Consider the following 23,267-nt stretch of genomic DNA (forward strand, 5'->3'; position numbering starts at 1 on the left):
TAAATGATGAATAAACTCATAATAGTATGTATATACAAAACATGTCTAAATAATGAGTCTAATAAAAGGCAAAATTCTATACAAAGTCAAAATAAAATAATAAAAACACAGGAATAAGCTACGGCTCCGGGGGACGTACACCCATCATCTCATAAAACTACGCCGTACAAGGAGTAACCTCTCCACCAGCTCCAGCTATGGCTCCAGCTCCAGTTTCCTCGGGAGGAGGAAAACTCAGCACAGGACTCGTCCACCCAAGATCAACCTGAGGGTGAGGCTGCAGAGGCTGCTGCGATGACGAGCCGACCTCGTACATCCCACCACCTCTAAGAGCCGAGGCAGCCTCTCCCTGGCTTACCGGCGCAGCATGTGCACCATCAGATGAAGAACCTAAGCCCTCTACCGCCTCGGTACGAGCAGCCTCATAACGACCACCCCGACCTCCCGAACCAGTGCGGCGACGTCTCGAGCTAGACCTCGCCAGATCCCTTCGCACCTCAGGTCTCGTGCAGGTACGAGAAGGAATGGGCTGACCCTTCAAAAGAAACTAAGATCAGGAACATGCAAAATAGAAGCAGTAATGCAAAACATAAGAAGGGAAGCTACCTCCTGAACGGCGTCGTCTCGACGGCAGGTAGCCACGTTCCTCATCCGAACGAGCTGGCTACGAAAGGCATCTATGCATCGTGCCATCGCCGAGACCACCTCGCGTGAGAACTGTCAAAGAAATAAGTCAGTAAACATGCATAACATATATGGACAAAAGTTGCAAATAAACAAGCTTACCCGAGTCTGGTGACGAGGAATTGACCGCTCCACAAAGCGCTAGCCCTCAGGAGCCGAAGGAATTATCTCCTTAATCGGCCCATATGTCCCCTGATAGTGGATGGACATATGGGGTGGCACGAACTCAGCAGAATCATCCTGACAAAGCAAAACAAAATCACCGAAGCATCACTTAGGGGCTGCTTAACGAAAAGTAAAAATTGAAAATCGTACTGCCACATCCTCAGCAGGTACAGGAACTAGAGCTAAAAACGGTAGTAGCTCCTCCCCATAGCATCGCCCCGGGATCGGGTAAGATCGCCAAGGGTACCAGCTCCCTCTGACATGCTCACCAACCTCGTGGCGTTAAACATGTGACGTGGTGGAGGAGCAGGAACGATAAAGGCATCCGAGGAATACTGAATAGCAACCCTCTCTCCAAGATATGCAGCCGCTCCGTAGGTCCCCAAGAAATAGCGACGCTCATCAGAATACTGCGCGGCTAGCCCAGGAACTGCCAAGTCGACCCACGGTTGGTACAGCACCTCAGGCTCCTGCAAAGAGCGTTTATCATACAAGAATCTAGCTAAGGCATAAAAAAATGTCAAATAAAAAAAGAATCATACCGAGATGATCCAATCTCGGACATAGGCAGTGGACATCCCCACACGGCGGCTGCCCTAGGAAGCACTAACTGGAAGCCTGCGGTGTCGCCGGCGCAGCTGAGGGGAAATACTCGTAGAACCAGATCTACAAGAAGCAAAAGTTATCAGCAAGTGCTAACTAAAACGTAGAGCTAAACTTTATAGGGAATGAAGTATACCTCTACGACCCTCCAAAATCCGGATAGAGCAATGTTTCCCGCGAAGGACCGATGTCGACACGAGTCCCGCAACGCTTGGATGAAATCAGCGTAGGCCAAGCTGGCCCAGTCATAAGTCCCGATCCGATGAAGATCACGGACAACAGGAAGGTAGTAAAGCAGCGCCCTACTACCCTTACAGCAAGATAAGTGCAAAGATGCGCACCCGTTGCTCTCGGGTAGTCGCACCATCGTCAAAAGCCGCTGCTAGAGTCGAGCGGCGAATCCCCCTAGCACTTAACTGAGTCCACTTTACCTCAGCTCGAACCCGAATAACAATCGGACCTGTTTTGGGGGTTTTTTGTACGTACCCGAACAGAGGGTATGTACGTCCCTCGGGAGATAGATCCGCAATGCAACACTCGAACGGCCCGATCACCTGCAAAACAACGGACCCCGGGGGGCCGGAGGTCCGCCTCCGACGATCAAGTTAGTGATCGATATAATGTATTTTTAGAGAGAGAAAATAGAGAGAAGGGAGAGTGATTGTGGGGGGCATGGCCCTTGGAGAATGAATTAACTCCCTTTGAACTGATGTGAAGATCAGTATTTATAGAGCATTGGGATATGTGCCTTTTAGGTCATTTAACCTAAAAGGCTCTAGGTTTATGGGCTTAGAGCCCATTATCACTCTTCTATCATTGAGTGACACGTGTCATGCTCTAATTGGCTCATAGAGAGCTGAGCTTGCGGACACGTGTCGCGGTGGCATTGGTCCACATATAGAGTGTAATTATACCCCAAACATTAGCCCCTCGGAAGGGGTAATTTCTCTTTCAAGAGGAATTGCTCCTTTCGAAATCAAGGCTTTGCCGCTTGTTCAAAAGCTCTTTGGTCGGCATGTGTCTAGGTCAATAAAAGAGAGATTTGATTAACTTGGAAAATTTGATACCTTATATGGTATGACATTTTCTAAGTTAATCAATCATAATAATGATTGCCGCTTGAACTAGACAGATGACGACTTTCATTTCTTTATGCCCCACTATGGTAGGATATTTTCGAGACGTTTGATATCTCATAAGGCAGGAGGCGAATGGCCGCCTGACAAGACAGGAGGCAAATGGCCGCCTGGAAAGTTTTGTAATTATACTTTCAATGTCCTTTTACCCCATTGGGAGGACTTGTATAATTTCTGAAGGTAATCTAGGTAAGAACTTCGGTCGGTCACCTACTGATGTCTTTTAGACATTCGGTTCCCGAAAACTTAGTCGTTCTTTAGATTACCCAGGTCAGGCGACTATGAGTTGACCAATTAGGTCGTTCAATCTTTGCCGTCTGCATGTGTTCGTAGAGCAATGTGCCACCCAAATGGGAGATGCTTCTCCTCGACGAATTCGCCCGAATGGACGTCGCCGGTTATCTGACTCATGTTGGAGCAGACGGCCTTACTCATGTTGGAGCAGACAAATTTATAGAAAACAGATAACCATCCGGCCATTAGCCTCCTGTCTTTTTAAGACGGTTTGTATAGCCACTAAGTTTTTAGCTTAGTTTATTATCCGGCCTTTGGCCTCGATAGCCTCTAATCATGAAACAGTATCTGTTTTCCATTGGTACTAGAACAGTTGGAAAACTCTATGCTTTTTAGATTTCACTTTAGATTAGATCAAACAACTGCGAGTGCCGCTTGATGTTTTAGTAGAGCAATGTGCCACCCAAATGGGAGATGCTTCTCCTCGACGAATTCGCCCGAATGGACGTCGCCGGTTATCTGACTCATGTTGGAGCAGACGGTCATACTCATGTTGGAGCAGACTGTGGCCGTCGGCCTCTAATAATAATAATATCCGGCCATTGGCCTCACGTCACTTGGACGTTAGTTTAGCTACTAAGTTTTAAACTTAGTTTATCATTCGGCCATTGGCCTCACGTCACTTGGACGTTTGTTTAGCTACTAAGTTTTAAACTTAGTTTATTATTGGAGTTTGGACGATCCGTCAGATTATATTGAAATTCAATCAATGAATCAATAATAACAATTATAATAATAACAATAATAATGAAGGCTATCATTACTATCTTAATGCGTTAATATTATTGGAGGGAATAAAATCGTATCATTACCTCCAATGTTCAAACGCTTGGTGTGGCTTTGAATTGCTTTGAAAGCTTAAGAATCGGAGCCGGAGATATCGCAGGCTCCTTATTTTAGTACCATGCGGCATTTGTCATTTCATGCCGCTTGAACAATACAGCCATGGCAGCCGGCTTAATCGAGGCAAGAAAGAGCCACACAATCCGGACTTAATCAAGGCAGGCAGCAGCCCCTCATCCGGGCTTCATTGATGAACAATGATCAAGTGCGGTCTGACCCTTGCTTAGGTAGGCTGCCGCTTGAGCATGCTGACAATCGAGCTCTTGCTAGCTCACTTTACAGCCGGCTTTGAGGATGAACAAAGCAGCCCCATGCGGCCCTCCAATGAAGATTGTCCGCCTCTCGTACCATAACAAACTCATGCAAATAATTAGGCTTGGCAATGATGAGTATAGCAGCCATTGCAAAGAACTTAATTGAAGAACAAAGCCCCTTCAGCCGCCTGACATTTCAAGCCGTTTGAGTGATTGTATACCGAATAACCGAGCTCAGGAAATGAATTTGCTTACTGATTACACAGATAGCTATTTTTGTTGTTTGTACAAGAGCTCAGCTCTTGCATTAGGATGAGTATGTCTGTTATGGCACGCGGATATTCCCACAAGGTGACTTAGCTTACTCATCTCGTGCCGGTTGACCCCTTTGATGATATATTCATTCAAATATAATTCTTGGTATTCGATCAACATGGAGGAGCCTTTGCTTAATCATAAGATAGCGCTTGCATGGGCTTTGATGCCGCATGACTGGTGTCATAGCAGCTTGAGGCCAAGAACTCAAGTTTTCTAATAACTTTTTTTTTTTTTTTTTTTTTTTTTTTTTTTTTTTTTGTAATCATAATAATGATTGTTTTTTGCATAAATCAATCATAATCATAATAATGATTATTATGATTAATAATGATGATGTTGATCAGACCAGCCGGAGGTATCAATGAACAAGGCAGCCCTTCATCAAGCTCAATGAGCCAAGGATACCTTCGGACTTAATGAAGAACGAGGCAGCCCCTACGGCTGTGGTTGAGAATGAACTAAGCAGCCCACAGCCGGGCCTGATAGAGGCACAAAGCAGCCGTGCAGGCTAGCTTAGTTGGTGAGTAAGGCTGCCCTTACAGCCGGGATAAATTGAAGCGTAATGCAGCCATGGCAGCCGGCTTATCGATGAACCGTTCATGGCTCTGACCGGCAGCCACCGTTGTGAGCAATCACCGGCTGACAACATTGGAGCAAAACTGACCCATGCCACCTGCATTTGGCTGTAGCCTGAACTTACTTTCAATCGGGCTCTTACTATCAAGCACAACCCGGCTGACACCATTGAGGCATTGATAATGGTAACCGGCTGCTATGATACGAGTCGGCATATTCGCCGCTTGTATCTTATGCTTATAAGAGAGTTGTTGGATGAAAATAGGTTCCAAGCAACCCCGGCTCACGCACATGAACCAACCGACTTGACATTGGAGCCGCTTGAGTACGGCTGGGCATGGATACCGCCTGATCGTTGTACCCCAAGGAATCTCTTGAATGATTGCCAGTTGAGATAGTGATGTTCCACGTACATGAAAGAGCGACTTTTGCTCTCACAAATAAGTGCTCATATAGCCGCCTATCTCCACTTATGCATGTGAGCTTCAAGATATGGTATTAAATAAATACCGCCTGAGTCGACTATAAAGCCGCCTATATCATTCTCTTGAGGCAATGCAAGAGTAGAATATGGAGTTTAATAAATTAAACTTGAGGGCTGTCAAAAATTTGGGAGTGTGGAAATGCATGAGTACACTTGCCGCATGCATATACCCCACTAATTACAAGAGTTTTCTCTTGAAAAGCAATCGTATAATATTATGAAAATAATAATACAATTGGTGTGATGTTGATAATATCAAACTATCAATCAAAGATAGCATGAAGGCCGGTTGTATGATCCGGCTGTACGCACTTGTAGCTCAATGCCAGCTTGTTGATTACATAGGCCGGTTGCAGTACTTGTGTAAAATACCAGCCGTATATATATTATTGTTACGCATGAGAATAACTAAAGGCAAACTCAATATAATAGCGGTTGCAGTACTTGTGTAATATACTTGAGTGTAAAAAGATTGCCACTTGTATTTATACAAGTTGCGGCTTCCTCATCATTCATGGATAATGAAGGAGGATTGCTCAGGTTTTGCCGCATGCATTTGATAGTGCTTAACAACACTTTATTGATTTAATTAAAAAACCTTTACTCTTTTATTTATCTTTTTTACAATAGATAAATAAGCTTGTTCCATTAGTTGTCAAAACTAGTGGAATCTATAGATAGAGTAGAATGCCGGCTCTATGCATCCGGCTGCGTAGCATGTGGCCAACTCATTAAATGAGTTTGTTTAAAATAGTGGAGTTGGCCAATTTAGCCGTCTCACTCCTAATGAATCATCCCCCAACTTAGATCAAACGACATTGCATTTGAACCCTCAATTGTGAGAATAAAAAATGCATGACTTAGTCTGACAGGCCTTTTTGGCCGCCTGACTCTCGACATTCAGCCTCATGACGCCTGCTGTACTTGACATCTGGCCTCATGACGCCTGCTGCCTCCCGAAGGAGGCTCCCCTCTTGAGTCGGTGATCCACAACCGTTGTGCCATTACTGATGTGTCTCCCCACAGACGGCGCCAAATGTTTTGGGGGTTTTTTGTACGTACCCGAACGGAGGGTATGTACGTCCCTCGGGAGACAGATCCGCAATGCAACACTCGAACGGCCCGATCACCTGCAAAACAACGGACCCCGGGGGGCCGGAGGTCCGCCTCCGACGATCAAGTTAGTGATCGATATAATGTATTTTTAGAGAGAGAAAATAGAGAGAAGGGAGAGTGATTGTGGGGGGCATGGCCCTTGGAGAATGAATTAACTCCCTTTGAACTGATGTGAAGATCAGTATTTATAGAGCATTGGGATATGTGCCTTTTAGGTCATTTAACCTAAAAGGCTCTAGGTTTATGGGCTTAGAGCCCATTATCACTCTTCTATCATTGAGTGACACGTGTCATGCTCTAATTGGCTCATAGAGAGCTGAGCTTGCGGACACGTGTCGCGGTGGCATTGGTCCACATATAAAGTGTAATTTTACCCCAAACAGGACCTAACAGCTCCTTGACCTTAGGAGAAAAGACGTCAATCCCGCTATCGAACGGCAGTGCCACAGAGCTAAACTCCAGTCCCGTGATGAGACTGAAGTCGGTAGGAGTGACCATCATCTCACCCTAGGGGAAGTGGAAAGTGTTGGTGGTGTCCCAAAAGAACTCCACCAGAACACGGACTACATGGTGACCCCCGCTAGAGGCAATCATGGCCTCGGAGGTCTCGAACAGTGCAGTAAGTCCGCAAGACTCCCATAGAAGTCTCGTCTGATCGTCTCTGGCGATCTACATCTTGTACAGATCGCCCAAGCCATCACAACCGGAACCATGACAGCGTGTCCTCCCAACTGTGCTGCCATGTCTCACCCTCTCAGAGATATGGTGGACGGGAGAAAAGTACAAGGTCCGCTCATCCCATTCGGGGAGTCGGCCGAGCGAAGTGGACGGTTCAACATTGTCCTCTACGGGCTCGTGCTCCCGTCGAACGTCTCGGGACCGTGAACCAGAGCCTCGCTGTCTAGCCATGCTACATTGTGTAGAATTATCGTAAATTAAGGTTCTATTGTATCTAAGGTTCGTCTAGCCGCATGATACTATGTTCGCAAAAAACAGAGCACAAATTTAAATTGAGCATACACGGCATTTTTCAAGCAATCAAACAATTTCTTGCAATACTATAGTAATTATTGTGACAAATTGGACAAGAATTGCTAGCAAAAACATCAAGAACAAGCCACATTGTTTTCCCGACCTTAAGAGGTTCAACAATGGTGATTTGTTCATTTCTTCACCAAATTGAGTCAACAAGTCTCAAATTACTCCCAAGGGAATATATAAACATAATCAAGAAATCTCATGGCATAAAATTTTATAAACAAAGAGAGTTGTGTAATTCTAAGTTCGAATTTTTAAGAAATTCCTTGATATATGCATGCAAAATTCATTAAAACCGGTGTGAGTTTGAAGGAAACTTACATAGATCGGGAAAATGGATGGAATAAGCTTTGATTTGCAACAAATTTGAGCGAATTTGGTTGAGAAACGAGCAAGAACAAATCAAATGAAGTTCTTAGAATTCTCGAGCAAGAAACGCGAACAACAGTAGCAAAAATAAAGAAGAGAAGGGTATTTAAGGAAAACCCGACTCTAGGGCCAAGCGTCAGACCTTGGCGTCATTCGATAAGCCTTAGCGCCTGGCGCTAGTTCCAGCGTCTGGCGCTACAACCAGATAAGCGGCGCCAACATTGTTTCAGTAGCGCCAGGACGTGCAGCCACTTAGTATGGTTGTTCTTACTTTTTGCAATATATTTTGGGTTCCTTTGTACGCCAGTTAGCCCCTCTAAGCAATTTGACACGATTTTTAGTAATCGGCTTGATTACATAAAGTGATCGACCTGATGAAAGATCGTCTCACTTAGCTTAAAGCGCCTAATCATTGGCTCATCGCAAAAGGCACCGACATACTGGTTCATTTAGAAAGGCACCAACATACTGGTTCATTCCGAAAGGCACCGACATACTGGTTCATGATTCAGCGAAAGGCACCGACATACGGGTTCAAAAGCAGCAAAGGCCTACTTAAATAGTTCCTCGTGCTTTATGACTTCTTCTTTTAACGGATGAATCAGTCAGACGTACAAGTATAGAGGAAGTAAAGTTCAAGCGAGCTTTTAAAAGATCGACAAGCGAGGCTCTTCGGTAATTTTCTTTGAAAAATTATCGCAACAAATTAGGGTAGCTTCAAGTGAGGATATCTTCGAAAGCATTCCCTAGCTTGCGGAAAGTTGTCACAAACAACTGAAGGTGATTTCAAGCGAAGTTGTCTTCGATCGTGTTCCCTAAGATGTGGAAGATGGTCACAAAGCGGAAGAGGATCGTTTCATGCGAAGCAATCTTCGATAGTGTTCCCTGGCTTGTGGAAGATTATCAAGGCGAAAATTGGAGGTCGTTACAAGCGTAGCAGTCTTCAAGCAGGATGGCATTCTCTAGCTTGCAGGAGGTCATCAAAACAGTAATACAACAATAAATTGGTTACCTCTAGCGACGTCTGCTCGAGGATGCAAGATACGCGTTTCTTAACTCGTTTATCTATTTAACTAACGCTAGTTTGCAGGTATCGGCGTTACAAGAATGATTTAGGATCGCAGAACGTTCTGAATCATTCTCCGTCCCTATCGCTACTTTGACTTTTGTTTTCGGAACTTGCGTTTCTCCAAACTTAGTCAAAGTGGGGGCTTCTTTAGACACCCATTTCTATCTCCCCAAAACCAAACCCAGTGATGAGTACCTTTCACGTCGAATCATAATCGAATGAAGTGAAAGTGTTGAAAGTTTAGTGTTGCAGATACTTTTAATTTCTTTTCTCTTCTCTTTGTTTTTGAAAACCTATTTTAAGAAAACAGCCAATCTAGTTTGGTTAAAAGTGTAGTGTTGCGGATAGGGCTTGAAAAGACCTTTCCGACGATATATTATACGCCCAATTCCGATAAATATTGAGGAAGTTATGGCCAAATTACTGAACTGGGCCTGGTTTGAGCCTTATATGCGGCCTATTGATCTAGAAGAGGGCCTAATATTGATTTATCATTCGTAATGCAATTAGGAATGGTTTTAGTCTTCTAGATTCTTCTAGAAGGTTCTTTTCATTCCTAATTCATTTAACATTGATTAATTGACTTTTGTTGACTTTTTAGAGTTTTAATCAGAAAAAAAGAATGTTTTTGAGGAAAATACGGTTTTATCCTCCTGTACGGCAATTTCTATTTGATTTTAGAAAACGCGTCAATAATTAAGTTAGCGCCAAACGCCAGCGTTAGCGCCTGACGCTAATCTTGGCGCCTGGCGCTAGCGTTAGCGCCTGACGCTAATGTCAGCGTCTGGCGCTAACCTCGTTTTGCACGTCAGAACTCTGTTTCGATTTTTTATCTTTTTGGCTGATTTTCTTTATAAATAGCCTTCTAAAAACTCCGTTTTCATTCACCAACTCTCATCAAGAAATTCTTGATTACTCTCTCTCTCTTTTTTCTAAACTAGCTTTTCTCATATACAAAATTCCACATTCGCAAGACCTAGATACACCTAGCCATATTCGATGTTGCCTTCGCCCTAAACGTGAAAGGTTTTAATTTCTGAGGGTTTGGTCCAAAATCTCTATTTCAATTATTTAATTTAATTGTTTGTTTTATTATTTTCCTTGAATTTACTAACGCGTGTATTTTGTTATTAGAAAGAGGTACGAGGCATCTAAGTAAGTACTTTAATGGTTTTATTGATGTTATGATGTAGAAATCATGCTTAGGTTGTTATTAGGATTCCTAATGTTGTTTAGGGCGTTTTGATCTTCCTAGTATTATGTCTAGGGTAACTTTAATATCAAGTATGATTAAAAGTATAATGTCTTTTATGTTCTTCCTAATATTTATGATTGTTAGTATCATTTTAGGGTTAAAGCTTTGATCTTTATTGTTTAGTGACGTGCTAGGGTTTGTTATTAATTGTTAGTATCATGCCTAGGATCTTGCTATTATGCTTTAACATGATTATTTTTATAATGATTATAATTTTATGATGATTATAATTATTATTTTGATGATTATTATTATGTTGCTTGATATTTATTGTTATTGCTTGATCACACCCTTTTATGCAGGTTTAAAGGCTATTGGTACTTGTAATCACGCTTAATAAGATAATTAATAATCTTGTTTAGGGTTAATTTGATTATAATTCAAGTGATCGCCAATAATAGATTTATTTGTGCATTAATATTCAACCAACATAGATAAACAGGTTTAGGGTAAACCTATTGATTGCATGTTAGTCAGAAAGCGCGCATGGATACGATCAGAATAAAGTAGAGGCTTATTATTAGGGAAGGTTCAATCTCTTCTAGGTTGGATTTGTACCTTTATCCTCGAACTACCAGTCATGGTTCAAGACCTATTGGAGTTGACGATCTCCTTGATCGTTAAGGGGTGTAACCTTCACCTCGTGAACGGTTTACAAAGTTTCTAAAACTTGTTGGCGAATCTTTTGCTCTATCTTCTTTCCCTTTGGATGCCACCGTACTTTAGTTTATAATCACAGTGGGGTTCAAGCTAGGGGTAATGCTTGAAATATTCCCTACATTCACTTTCAATTATCTAAACATTTTAAGAAACTTTTCGAATAAATTATCCACTTTGTTCTATATATATCTTTGAGGAAAGGGGATTGGTTGTACATAAGGTTTAATAGGAACAGATTTATAATAGTCATCGTTGTTATATTCAAGTTGCTTTTCAATTTCAATCTTTGCATTTTCACTTACTAGCACACTAGTTTTAGATTGAACATTTACATCATCAAGGGTTTTACCACTTCTTAAGGTTATAGCTTTGCATTGCTCTTTAGGGTTAACCTCTATTTTACTAGGTAGACTTCCTTGGTTTCTAGATATAATAGCATTAGCTATTTGTCCAATTTGAACTTCCATATTTTTCGTTGAATTATCTAATTGCTCAACCTTATTTTCCAATTTTATAAATCTATCAGAAGTAATATTAGCAAGTTTTTCAATAGCTGTAGACACCTAAAAATGGCTCCACAAAACCAAACTCGATGATGAACAACCTTTCACCGTCATTATTGGTTAGGTTAAGTATTTAATCTTAGAGTGCTTAAATCCATATCCAATCCCAATATATTTCATAAAACAACCCAATTCCCTAATCCATAACTCATTTTCCTCTGTTCGTGCCTTTAAAGCCAAAATAATTCATTTTCTATGTTTTAAAATCATTTATTTCGTGTCCATTTTATAAAAACATTTATTTCAGTTTATTTTGGTCCATAATATCTGTACATTGATTGAATAGTTTGATGGGGTTTCAAAAGATATTTCTAATGATATATTATAAGCCCAAATCCGAGTTATAACGAATAAGTTATGGTCAAAATACTAAACTGAGCCCAAACCTAACCTAAGCCCACCTTAACGACCCAATGATCATGGGGAGGGTCCAAAAGCTATAATCCCATTCCTAAACCAATTAGGATTAATTGGAACCTTCTATTATATTCTAAAAGATCTTAATTTTCCTTTTAGAAAAGATAAGATTAAAGAGTTTGAAATTAAATAAAATGTCTTTTAGAAAGTCCTAATTCTATTCGAATTGAAAGACGTTCAAAGATATTCAGATATTTTTTTCGTGCCTCATAGTTTTTATTCAAATATTATATGGTTTTATATCTCTTGAAATTATCTTTCCAATGATATATTATAATATAAATTCCGAGCTATAATGAAAAAGATATGATTTAAATATCAAACTCTATCCAAAACTGACACCATTTCACCATTTCGTCTATATCTTTTATTCTACATAATATTTTAATTTCATTTAAATTCTTTTAGAAATTATATTTCAAGATCTTTCCAATGACATATTATTTATCTTATTCCAATTTCTATATCAAAAGATATGATAAAAACAAATTCCGCAAAAAATGTTGTCTATCGCAAGAGTTTTATTCCGATTTGAATTCTTATCTTTCTTCATTCTTCGACCTTTCTTTTTTCATTATAAATAGAGGTCATATAACCCTTTTTTCAATCATCAACAAGCTTTATCATCAAATCATTATCATCATTGTCTTCTCCCTCTTTAGCCTAAACACTAGCTTCCCCATTCTTTCATCATTTCTTCCTTAGGCACTCCAAGGAGTCCATACTTAACTCGAGGTTCCGTCTTTAAATCAAGGCGTGAATGGTATAATTAACTGAGGTTTAGGACCAAATCAAATCTAATATTTATTTAGTTTAATTTATTCAATTTGATTTATAAATTTATTGGAGTTACTAACAGTTTATTCATAACGTAGCAATTCAAGGAAGCGCGGAAAGTGAGTAATTAATCACTTAATTCTTCTTGCTAGTATCATGATTAGGTTTATTATGATTTTACTTTGACTAACATTTTTTTTTGTTTAATTGCTTCCAATATTAATTTTTGTTCTATTATATATTTCTTGATCACTATATTGCATGGTAAAGGGAATATGTAATTGAAAATCACGACTAATAAGATAATTTAGACGACCGGTTTAAGTTCCTTTTTAATCTTGTCATTAAATCAAATGATCACAATATTTTAGAATTATATCTTGCATTAATATTCAACAAATTTAGCTTAATAATAGTTTAGAGCAAATTGAAAATTTTGTTTGCATGCCTTTGAGATTGCAGGATTCACTTTTCACTATAAGAATCGGGTAAAGGCCAATACGGGCGTATGTGACTCCATGACTCACTTCATACCATCATCCTCGATCCTTCTTTTGTGGTTCCAAACCATATGGAGTTAGTAATCTCATGGATTATTAATGGGGTGTAACCTTCACGGGTTGATCATTGTTGCCTTTTGTTGTCCCTTAATCGTGGTTGCCTTTTGTGATCCGTGAACGGTTTACAAGTTCCTTAAAAACTTGTTGGCAGCTCCCTACTTTCCTTGTCCTTAATCGTATAATGTCAATTCCCACTTTCTATGAGTGTCAAGCATATTCACAACATGCATAACGTAGGCGCATTTCAAACTACTCTTACAAGCCAATTTCCATGAAGGTTTGTCTTGTTGTGGTTGTTGTTGTGTTTGTAGGAAACCAGGTGGGTTTTGTGGTCTAATATTATTAGCTTGGTTTCCTTCATCTCTCCAAGAGAATTTAGGATTGTTCTTCCACCAAGGATTATAATTATTACAGTAGGGGTCAATTTGTGATCAATTATAATAAGAAAAAAATTGAGCTTGTTCAAAATTAGGACAACCATTACTAGTATGTGCACCCCCACAATTATCACAAGAAAAACCAAGACTAGAAATAAGACTAACATTACTCATTTTACTGCAAATTTTAGTCAAATTATCAACCTTAGCATTTAACTTGTTAATACCATTTACATTATACATTCCTGTACTCTTTTTAGCAACTTATCTTTCACTAGAACAACCATAATTATTTACAGCAAGTCCTTCTAATAACTTGTTAGCCTCTTCAGTAGTCTTACTCAGAGAATTAACCACCTGCTGCAACATCTATAGTAATTTTAATAGAATGATTTAAGCCATTATAAAAAGTTTGCACAAGCAACCAATTAGGGATACCCTAGTGAGGACATTGGTGTTGCAAATTTTTAAACTTTTCCCAAGACTCATACAATGACTCTGTCTCGTTTTGAGTGAAATAACTAATATCATTACATAATTTAGCTGTTTTAGCAGGTGGGAAAAATTTATTCAAAAAAGCTTGAGATAAAGAAGATCAAGTGGTAAAAGGACAAGACGATTTAGAGGACAACCATTTTCTTGATTTATCTCTTAGTGAAAATTAAAACAACCTAAGTCTAATAGCATCTTCACTTACCCCATTTAGCTTAATGGTATCTGTAGGGAATATTTCAAGCATCATCCCTAGCTTGAACCCCATTGTGATCATACACTTAAACATGGTGGCGTCAAAAGGGAAGGAAGCTAGAGCTAAAGAGTCACCAACAAGTTTTAGGAACTTGTAAACCGTTCATAGGGTGAAGGTTACACCCCTTAACGATCCAGAAGATCGTTAACTCCAATAGGTCTAGAACCATGACTGGTGTTTGACAAGGGAATAAACGCGTCGTCAATTGTCTATCCCTAGATCAAATACAATTTATACAACCTAAACAAACCTAATACGAGTATAAGGCAAGCATAGGGGTCGAACCACAGAGAACGGTAAACACCACCAAATGTTATCGACAATTAAGCTAGTCCGGAATAGGAGATAAATAAACTAAAGTCTAAAGATGCTAAAACAAGAAATAAAACATTAAGGCACCAAGGGAAATGGGTAGGTGAAGTTGACGCTTGACCATACAATAACAAAGTAGCATATCAATGGTAAACTAAACATGCATGAATATCGAAGTAAAGGGTCCAATCTAGCCGCCTTCCGGGGTTAATTGGCTTCTCCTAACATAGCCTCTATCTTTCCACATTAGAACCATATACTAGGAGGTACTATTAAATAACAATCGATATTAATGAATCTCAACTAAGTCAACTTCCGTTACTTGTTAGTAAAGACTCATCTTTGATCAACTAACAATGTGCACTTGCAAGAAAGACCAAACAATATCAAGCATGCAAACACTTTAATCACCATTAACATAACCCCAACATTAAAAGCATGAACAATTAGCAACTACACCATCCCCACACCCTTAGCTAGATGACTACTCACAAATCATATTGAAAACAATATCAATCATAAAATCAATAAGCATCAACATGATTAATAAGCAAAGAAGAAAAATAAAAGCAAATAAGCAAAATAAAAAACAAAGGTAAAGAGAAAGAGTAAGAGATTGCTCATTAATTGAAGATGAAGGTCTACAAAGGATTGAACAAAACTCCTTCTTCAAAATCCAAGTTCATCAATGAAGAAAACCACACTTTCTCTCTCTACCAATGAAGACTAATCCTAACCTAACCTAACCTAAAACTAATTAGAGAGAAGAATAGATAGTTATTCAATGTTCTTCTAATTACCCCAAAAATGGGTATTTATACTAACTTAATAAAACTAGGAAAAATAGAAAAAGAAAATAAAATAAAATAAATTAAAAGGAAAAGTAAAAAAAAATCAGAAACTAAAATAAAAATAAAATAAAAAAAGAAAATAAGAAAAGGGAAAAGAAAAAGAAATAAAATAAATAAAAGAAAAAGAAAATAAAAATCGAATAAACCCACAAATCCCCACCAAACCATCAGTTACCCCCATTTCTTCCTCTTCGAAATTGGCTGCTCTAAAATGGGGGAATGATCCCATGTTTTGCATCTCACCAAATCAAACTAAGAACGATCATCATCAAATTACTACCGCTCATCATCATTGAAAATCGGCACCAAGAAAACACCACCGTTCGATCTTCATTAAAAACCATGTGTGAAGCTCGTGGAGTGGTTCGGTCGAACCATGGGTTGGTGTGGCCGAACTAAGGGGTTGGTTCGGTCGAACCATGGGTGTGCTCGACCACACCTCTTCAAATTACAAAACCTCTAAAGTTTCTGACTCGCACTTCGACCGAACTCTTATTGGTTTGCTCGAACTTGATTAATTTGCAATATACGCTGATTAATTTGCAATTTACTCTGATTTTTGGGCGCTTGATTGAAGGGTTGAGTAATTGCAGTGGATTCGGAGATTGGGTGGCTGAAATTGAGTGGCTGCGGTGGTCGGAGTCGTGGTTTGGTGAGGTTGCTGCTGTTCGAATTGGAACAGGGGAGGCATGGCTGGTTGTTTTTGTTGTTGTTACGGTGGTGGAAATGAGGGAGCAGGGAGCTGTTGCGAGGTGAGGGTGGAAATGGTGGGTGATGGTGGTAACAACGTCTAGCTGGGTTGGTTGAGTCGATTGGTGGCTATGGTCCTGTGCGGAATGGCTGTAGATTGGGTGGCTACGGTGGTCGTTGGTGGTCAGGTGCGTGAATTGGGTGCGTGAGAGAGCAGTGGTGTGGCTGATTGTGGTGGAAGGAGGCAACAGTGGATAGGCTGGGTTGTTGTTGTGGTTTGGTTTTGGTGGACGTTTGGTAGCTGTTGTGTTGCGTGAGGGAGGCATCAGGGGAAAGTTTGGTGTGGTGGAGGTTAAGAAAGAGATGGGGTGAAGGATAGGAGGCAGCAGCTTTTTATGCCCTTATCTCAAACCCGAGACTCACTCCATTTGGATATTGTAGCGTATGCCTTGAACCTCGAACACACCTACAAACACGAGCAAATTGAGGAGAGAATTGGGACAAAGAATAAAATAAAATGAAAATAAACAAAGGACGAAATAAAACAAAACCACGACAAATAGAATAAAATAAATAAAATAGAAATAAATAAAATGAAATAGAAAATAAGAGACATAAAACTAAACTAATAAAAATAAAACAAAAACTATACAAGCAAATAAAGTAAAATAAAATACGAAAATAAACTAAAGCTAATAAAATAAAGAAAATAAACTAAAACGCTCCAAAACTACCAAATAAACAAGAAACTTTATTAAAGAGAAAACAAGAGAAAGAAAGGGAAAATAAGATAAAATAAACACGAAAATGACTCTAAAACTACTCCCTAAGAGTGACATGAATTTCACTCATCAGTGTTCGGGGATGAAGGTACAAATTTAATCTAAAAGAAAAGAAACCTTCCCTAATAATAGGCCTCTACTCTATTCTAATCGTATTCATGTGCACTTTCTGACCAACATGTAAATAATAGGTTTACCCTAAACCTGTTTAATCTATGTTGGTTGAATATTAAATGCACAAATAAATCTATTATTGGCGATCACTTGAATTATAATCAAATTAACCCTAAACAAGATTATTAATTATCTTATTAAGCATGATTACAAGACCAATTCTCTTTAAACATGCATAAATGGCGTGATCAAGCAATAACAAAAATATATATAGCAACATAATAACAATATTCAAAATAAACATCATAATCATATTTATCACAATCATGTTAAAGCATAATAATAGCATGATCCTAGGCATGATACTAATAAGATTAATAACCAACCCTAGCATGTCACTAAGCATCGATCAAAGATCATATTTATAGCCCTAACATGATACTAACATGAATATTAGGAAAGACAATAAAAGGCATGATCAAAATCATAATTGACCTTATATTCTTTACCATAAACATGATACTAGGAACTTATTGTTGTCACCCTAAACATCAAATTAAGAAAGTCATCCTAACATGATACTAGGAATCAAAATAGCAACCCAAACATGATTTCTATATCAAAATATCAATTAAGCAATTAAAGCACTTACTTGGATGCCTCGTATCTCTTTCTTATAACAAAATACACACGTTAGTCTGATTGATTGATTTTTTTTTTTTTTTTTTTACACAGACTAAAGTAGAAAACAAGAAACTAAACTAAAGCTAGGTAATTAAAAAGCATAGCAGAATCAGGTCTCGAGTTTATAGCATTTGTAGCAGCCATCTTTGCCATTTGATGAGCCTCTTCATCCTTTGATCTTTGCTCTTTACGATTTATACACCACTCCAAGTTATGGCCAATCATGCTTATTTCATTGATCGTCCAATATATCATTTTGTCTTGTGGCCCTTTTCCTTGTAGAATATCCACCAAATTACTAGCATCCGTTTTAATTATTATGCTTTGGAGTCCAGCTTCCCAGCACCATTTGATTGCTTGTAGGCAAGCAATGATTCTACTTGTAAGGCTGAGTTTGCAACTCCATATGAGCATCCTTTTATATTTGTCAAGAATCCATTATACTCCAACGCCCACCCTGCTCCTCTTCTTTTTGTAGTTTCATTCCAAGCCCCATCAACTTGTATCGAAAATCTAGATGAGCCTTTCTCTTGTTGTCCTATGCTTACAATTTTGTACCCTGGTGGCCTACTGATGTATTCCTTTGGTGGATGAATAAATTCCAAATCTTGAAGATGAATATGTTCAAAATCGCTTTGATTTTGTATACTATCTTTCACATTCTCAAGTATCCTTGCTATATGAGTTCTAGTTCCATGGAAACTGAACTCGTTCCTAGCCAACCATATCTCCCAAATTGTTGCTAGGAAGGTAGTAATGCGAGTACTACCTTTACCATCCAAGCTATAGAATTGCTGGATATACCAAAATATCCAATCTTTGATTGGAATATTCGGGCTAATAGTAGAAATAATCCCAAGGCTACCACATTGCCACAATCGTTTTGCTACTGTACATAGCCTCAGAGTATGGTTTATATTTTCTTCTTCTCCACAGATCTCACAGGTCCCACATATGCTTCGAAAGTGTAGATTGCTTTTAACAGCTAGACCATTATAGAAGATTTTCCAGACAAAAATTTTCCATTTTGGTAAAATTATGGAAAATTTTTTTATTCCAAAAAAATTTCAGAAACTTTACCTTTGAGTCTGTAACTCTGTCATTGTTCGAAAATTGACTCATAAGGAAGGCATACCCTGATTTTGTAGCGAAGTCCCTGATTTTGTGTAGTTCCAATGTAGAATGTCCTCTATTTCCTTCTCTGATAGCTCTAGAGCTCCTATTTCCACAGCATCCTTTGCACTAAATGCCTTTTTGAGCTCCCCTTCTTTCCAAGTCCAAGATGACTTGTTAATAAATCTGTCGACCTTCCAAGTCATTGCTTGTCTCAGAGTAACCTCCGAATTGGCCTCTAGTATTCTACCATTCACCCATCTCCATTTCCAACTTTCCATGCATGCCCCTTCATAAAATGTACTTCACTCTTACGAATACTCCTCATCCCCCATGACATATTTCTGTTGTTACCTTTTTGTAATCTTCCAGTTTTGAGCATCGATCCACCCTTTGTAGAGAACACTTTTGCTACTAGTAGTTGTGGGTCATGATTATTTCATGAGTAGAGTATCATTTAGGATAGCTACGTTTCTTACTCCCAAACCTCCCATTCCACGGGGAAGTTGAGCAATGATCTTTCTAACCTAGTGTATTCCCTTATTACCCTTATTTCCCCAAAGAAAGTTATATATTAAGCTCTCTATTTTAGAGACAATACTTTGTGGTAGCTTGAAGCTATTCATCACATGATCAGCCATTGCTATTAAAACTGTATTTGCTAAAATAATCTTTGAGGAGAAAGAGAGCTTACAGAAGTTCCAAGCCATAATCCTCATAGCGATTTTATCTACCACATATTAAAAGTTCGAGCTCTTGTTACCTTTTAAGTCAATAGGCACCCCTAGATGAGTGTCTAGGTTCTCCATATCTCTCATCCTTAGAATGTTCTTAAAAGTCAACTTATCTTGATTTGAAATACTTGGGCTAAACTTAACAAAAGATTTGTCGAGGTTTAGTTGCTCTCCTGAAATTCGACAAAACCTCCGAATAGTCGACACCACTTCATGGCATGCCTTATTTGAAGCTTGAAAAAATAAGAGTGCGTCATCTGCAAAGAATAAGTGACTAATTCTTGGAGCATTTCTTGCAATTTTAATCCCTTTCAAAAGATTAATATCCTCTCCAATTTAGAGCATCCTCAAGAGTATATCCATACAAAACAGGAAAAGGTATCGAGATAGTGGGTCTCCCTGTCGAAGCCCACACTTTGGTTTAAAGGTTTTCGAGATGTTTCCATTAATAAGAACCTTATAAAAAACTGTCGAGAAACATTGGGAGCATAAAGAGATCCAATGCTCCGGGAATCCATACTTCCTTAAAAGAATGGCTAAAAATCCCATCTCACTTGATCATAAGCCTTGCTCATATCCATTTTAATTACCCCTAAATCTTGCCCTTTTTCCCTTTCGTTTATGAGATTTAGGATTTCATGGCTTAGTAGTGTATTATCCTCCATATGCCTTCCTGGCACAAAAGCGTGTTGTTATTCCGAAATTAAATTTGGTAAGACCTGTTTGATCCTATTGACCATACACTTCGAGATGCATTTGTAAATTGTATTACAAAGGCTTATTGGTCTTAAGTGCCCAACCTCTTCCTGATTATCCACTTTTGGAATCATAACAAAGATTGATTGATTCCAAGATTTTAATAAGAAGCCACTATTAAAAAAACTGGTAATCCCCTTCACCACCGATTCCCCAGCAGTGTCCTAGTGTTGTTTAAAAAATTCAGCATGAAACCCATCCGGCCCCGGAGATTTGTCATTTTTGATACTAAACATGGCTATTTTAATCTCTTCCGGAGTAATCCTTTGCTCAAAAATTCTTTTCTCTGACTCCGTAATGCAAGGTAACTCTAATTCCCTTAGAACAAGATTAATTTCCTCTTCTTCATTACCACTAAAGCTGGGATCATACACTTCTTTTAGAAAATCAACCACCACTTTAGTCACGTTTTCCTTCCCTTCAACCCACCTATTACTAGATTCTTTAAGCATATAAATCTCATTCCTCTTTTGTCTTTGTTTGACTTGAGAAAACATCAGTTTGGAAGACACATCCTCTTTTTTAACCCATTCCTTTTTTAGCCTTTGTTTCCAATATAAAAAATCCACAACAATTTTGCTAATACTAGAATTTAACGTATGCATAAATTCATTACCTTCCTCTAGAGTGCTTATCCTCATTGCATCTTGTTCGAGAGTTTCTGAAATATTAGCCTTAATCCCCCAGAATTTTTTATACTTCACGCACCACTTTCTTATTAATGGTCTAAGCTCCCGTAGTTTTCGTTCTACAATGAACATACTTGATCCCTGTACTGCACTCTTCTCCCATATACTCCTAATTAGAGAGCCAATTTCCTCGAATTTGAGGCACCAATTCTCTATTTGATACGATCTTCTGTTTGTTGTAGTAGTTCCACTCCTATCATAGACAATAGCCCCATGATCCGAAACCGTGAAAGGTTGGTGGTATAACCTTCCATTCGGATAGTTATCAATCCACTCTTCATCCACGAAGGCTTTGTCAATGCGTTCCATTACAAGATTGTGATTTTCCCTTTTATTTGTCCAAGTGAAAGTTGGACCGGCATAGTTTACTTCTATCAGCCTTGAATCTATCCTCCACTCCATAAATTCTTTCCATCCCCTAATGACTCTAGTTCCCCCCTAGTTTTTCACAAGATTACTCTACTTGGTTAAAATCACCAATTAATAGACAATTTGGTGTATTGTTAACTAAAGAAAGGAGCATCAACCAAACTTCACCCCTATCTTCTACTAGAGGCGCTCCAAAAACAAACATAACATTCCATTCATTACCATTAGGTTCAACAACCTTACAAACTACAACATTCTTGGAGGCAAAAGTGCAAGAAACATTAAAATGGCTCCAAACTAAAACTAACAAACCCCCACTAGCCCCTTCCGAATCTACCCCAAAGAGAAAATTGGGTGGACTTTATTTGAAAATAGTAGCACCTTTTTGGATAGAGATTTTAGTTTCCGAAAGAAAAATAAACATAGGTAGAAATTTTTGTTTAAGCCAAAGCACATAAGGGAGTTTAGGGGAACCGGCTACGTTGAATCCCCTACAATTCCATGCAATTGTCTTCATATGGGCTTTGGGCGCTATGAAGAGCCAGCATCCGCACCCCAATTAGTAATACCAAGAGATAGTTTAAGATTAAGCACCAACGAGTCCTCAATGTCAGAATTACAATCCAAGTCCATATCTATTTCTTCCATTTCTAGGCTTGTAGCTCTAAACTTTTTCGCGAGAGAATTTTTAATTGGAGGAGGAGATTTCCTTTTGTGAGCAATTAGAGAGTTTACATCCTCCCCAACTTAGACCCAAGGTCCCTTGCCATCTCCACATCAGAGATTGCCTTCGAACAAAGCGATCCCGTCTCCTTGTTCCATAGGTTGAAGCCGCCCTTATCTTGCAATTCAAATAAGTGAATTTTTCTTCTCTTCAATCCCCAATCAGTGGTGATGAAGTTGTTTTCGTGAATGTTTCCTGTAGATCTTGCTCGAGGAAGGACAGAGTTATGAACTCTTTTCTTTGCCCAACTCGTCATCTCCGAATTAACCGAGTAGCTGAAATCTGTTTCATGGCACGGGATATCCGAGCTATTATCATCAGAAATTGGAGAGTTATGCGGATTGCCCAACCCGTGCTGTCAAGGAATGATAAATCCACTGGCATCATTAACAAACACATTACAATTTCCAGCTCTAGCTCTTAGGATTTTGATCATTGGATGCACTTTTGATTTTCCATTGTTGCGCCTAAAAATTTTACAGAACCTTTCTAGTGCTCTCAAAGGACTTCTTCTTCCCCTTTCCCTGCCAATTGGAGCGATATCAAATATTTGCGGCCCTTGTGGAATCTGCAAATAAACACCCACCTCTTCTCCTTCTGGTATTTGAGCACTGTCTCGAAGAGTTGAGTTCACATTCGAACCCAAGCTCTACTTTGGTATGTCTTCTAAAAGCCAGTAGCTTTCTTTGATTTTCCAATTACTAAATCAAGGGCCCAGATTTCAACTCTCCCCTGTACTTCTTTAATATGTGCTTGAGTGGTCCTTTCTTCTAATTGGAGAGTTTTAGAAAGTGTGGGCCTAGAAGAAGAATCTGTTCTGCTCTTCATTAGGGAACAAAAGGGGGGATTCGAAGATTCCCCTTTTTCAAAATTCCATTCCCTTCTTAACCCACGTGCTTCTTTTCTATGGTTTCCTTCCTGTAACACATGTTTCAATTTTCCAGAATTAACAATTGGAGCAACAATAATTTTACCTCGACTTGTATCCATGTTCTGATCCCTTGCCTTGTAGTATACAGCATACGGATCATTCACAAATCCAAATCTCTTCCCTGGAGGTAAGAAAGCTTGAGATTCAAGAGCATCGTGCACTGTCGGGTCATCCCCATAGGAATCATCCGGGTTATGTTCTCCTTCGTCTGT

The 23,267-nt window shown here is 39.1% G+C and overlaps 1 protein-coding gene across 1 annotated transcript; it reads right to left on the bottom strand.

Annotated features, from left to right (window-relative positions):
- Positions 1–20,506: 20,506 nt before the first annotated feature.
- Positions 20,507–21,433, bottom strand: LOC145636913 (uncharacterized). The gene has a single exon (XM_081688448.1). The coding sequence runs from the start codon at positions 21,431–21,433 to the stop codon at positions 20,507–20,509; it is 927 nt and encodes a 308-aa protein (XP_081544574.1).
- Positions 21,434–23,267: the final 1,834 nt, after the last annotated feature.

The sequence above is a fragment of the Chenopodium album genome, chromosome 6 (assembly GCF_948465745.1).
Source record: "Chenopodium album chromosome 6, dcCheAlbu1.1, whole genome shotgun sequence".
Lineage (NCBI taxonomy): Eukaryota > Viridiplantae > Streptophyta > Magnoliopsida > Caryophyllales > Amaranthaceae > Chenopodium > Chenopodium album.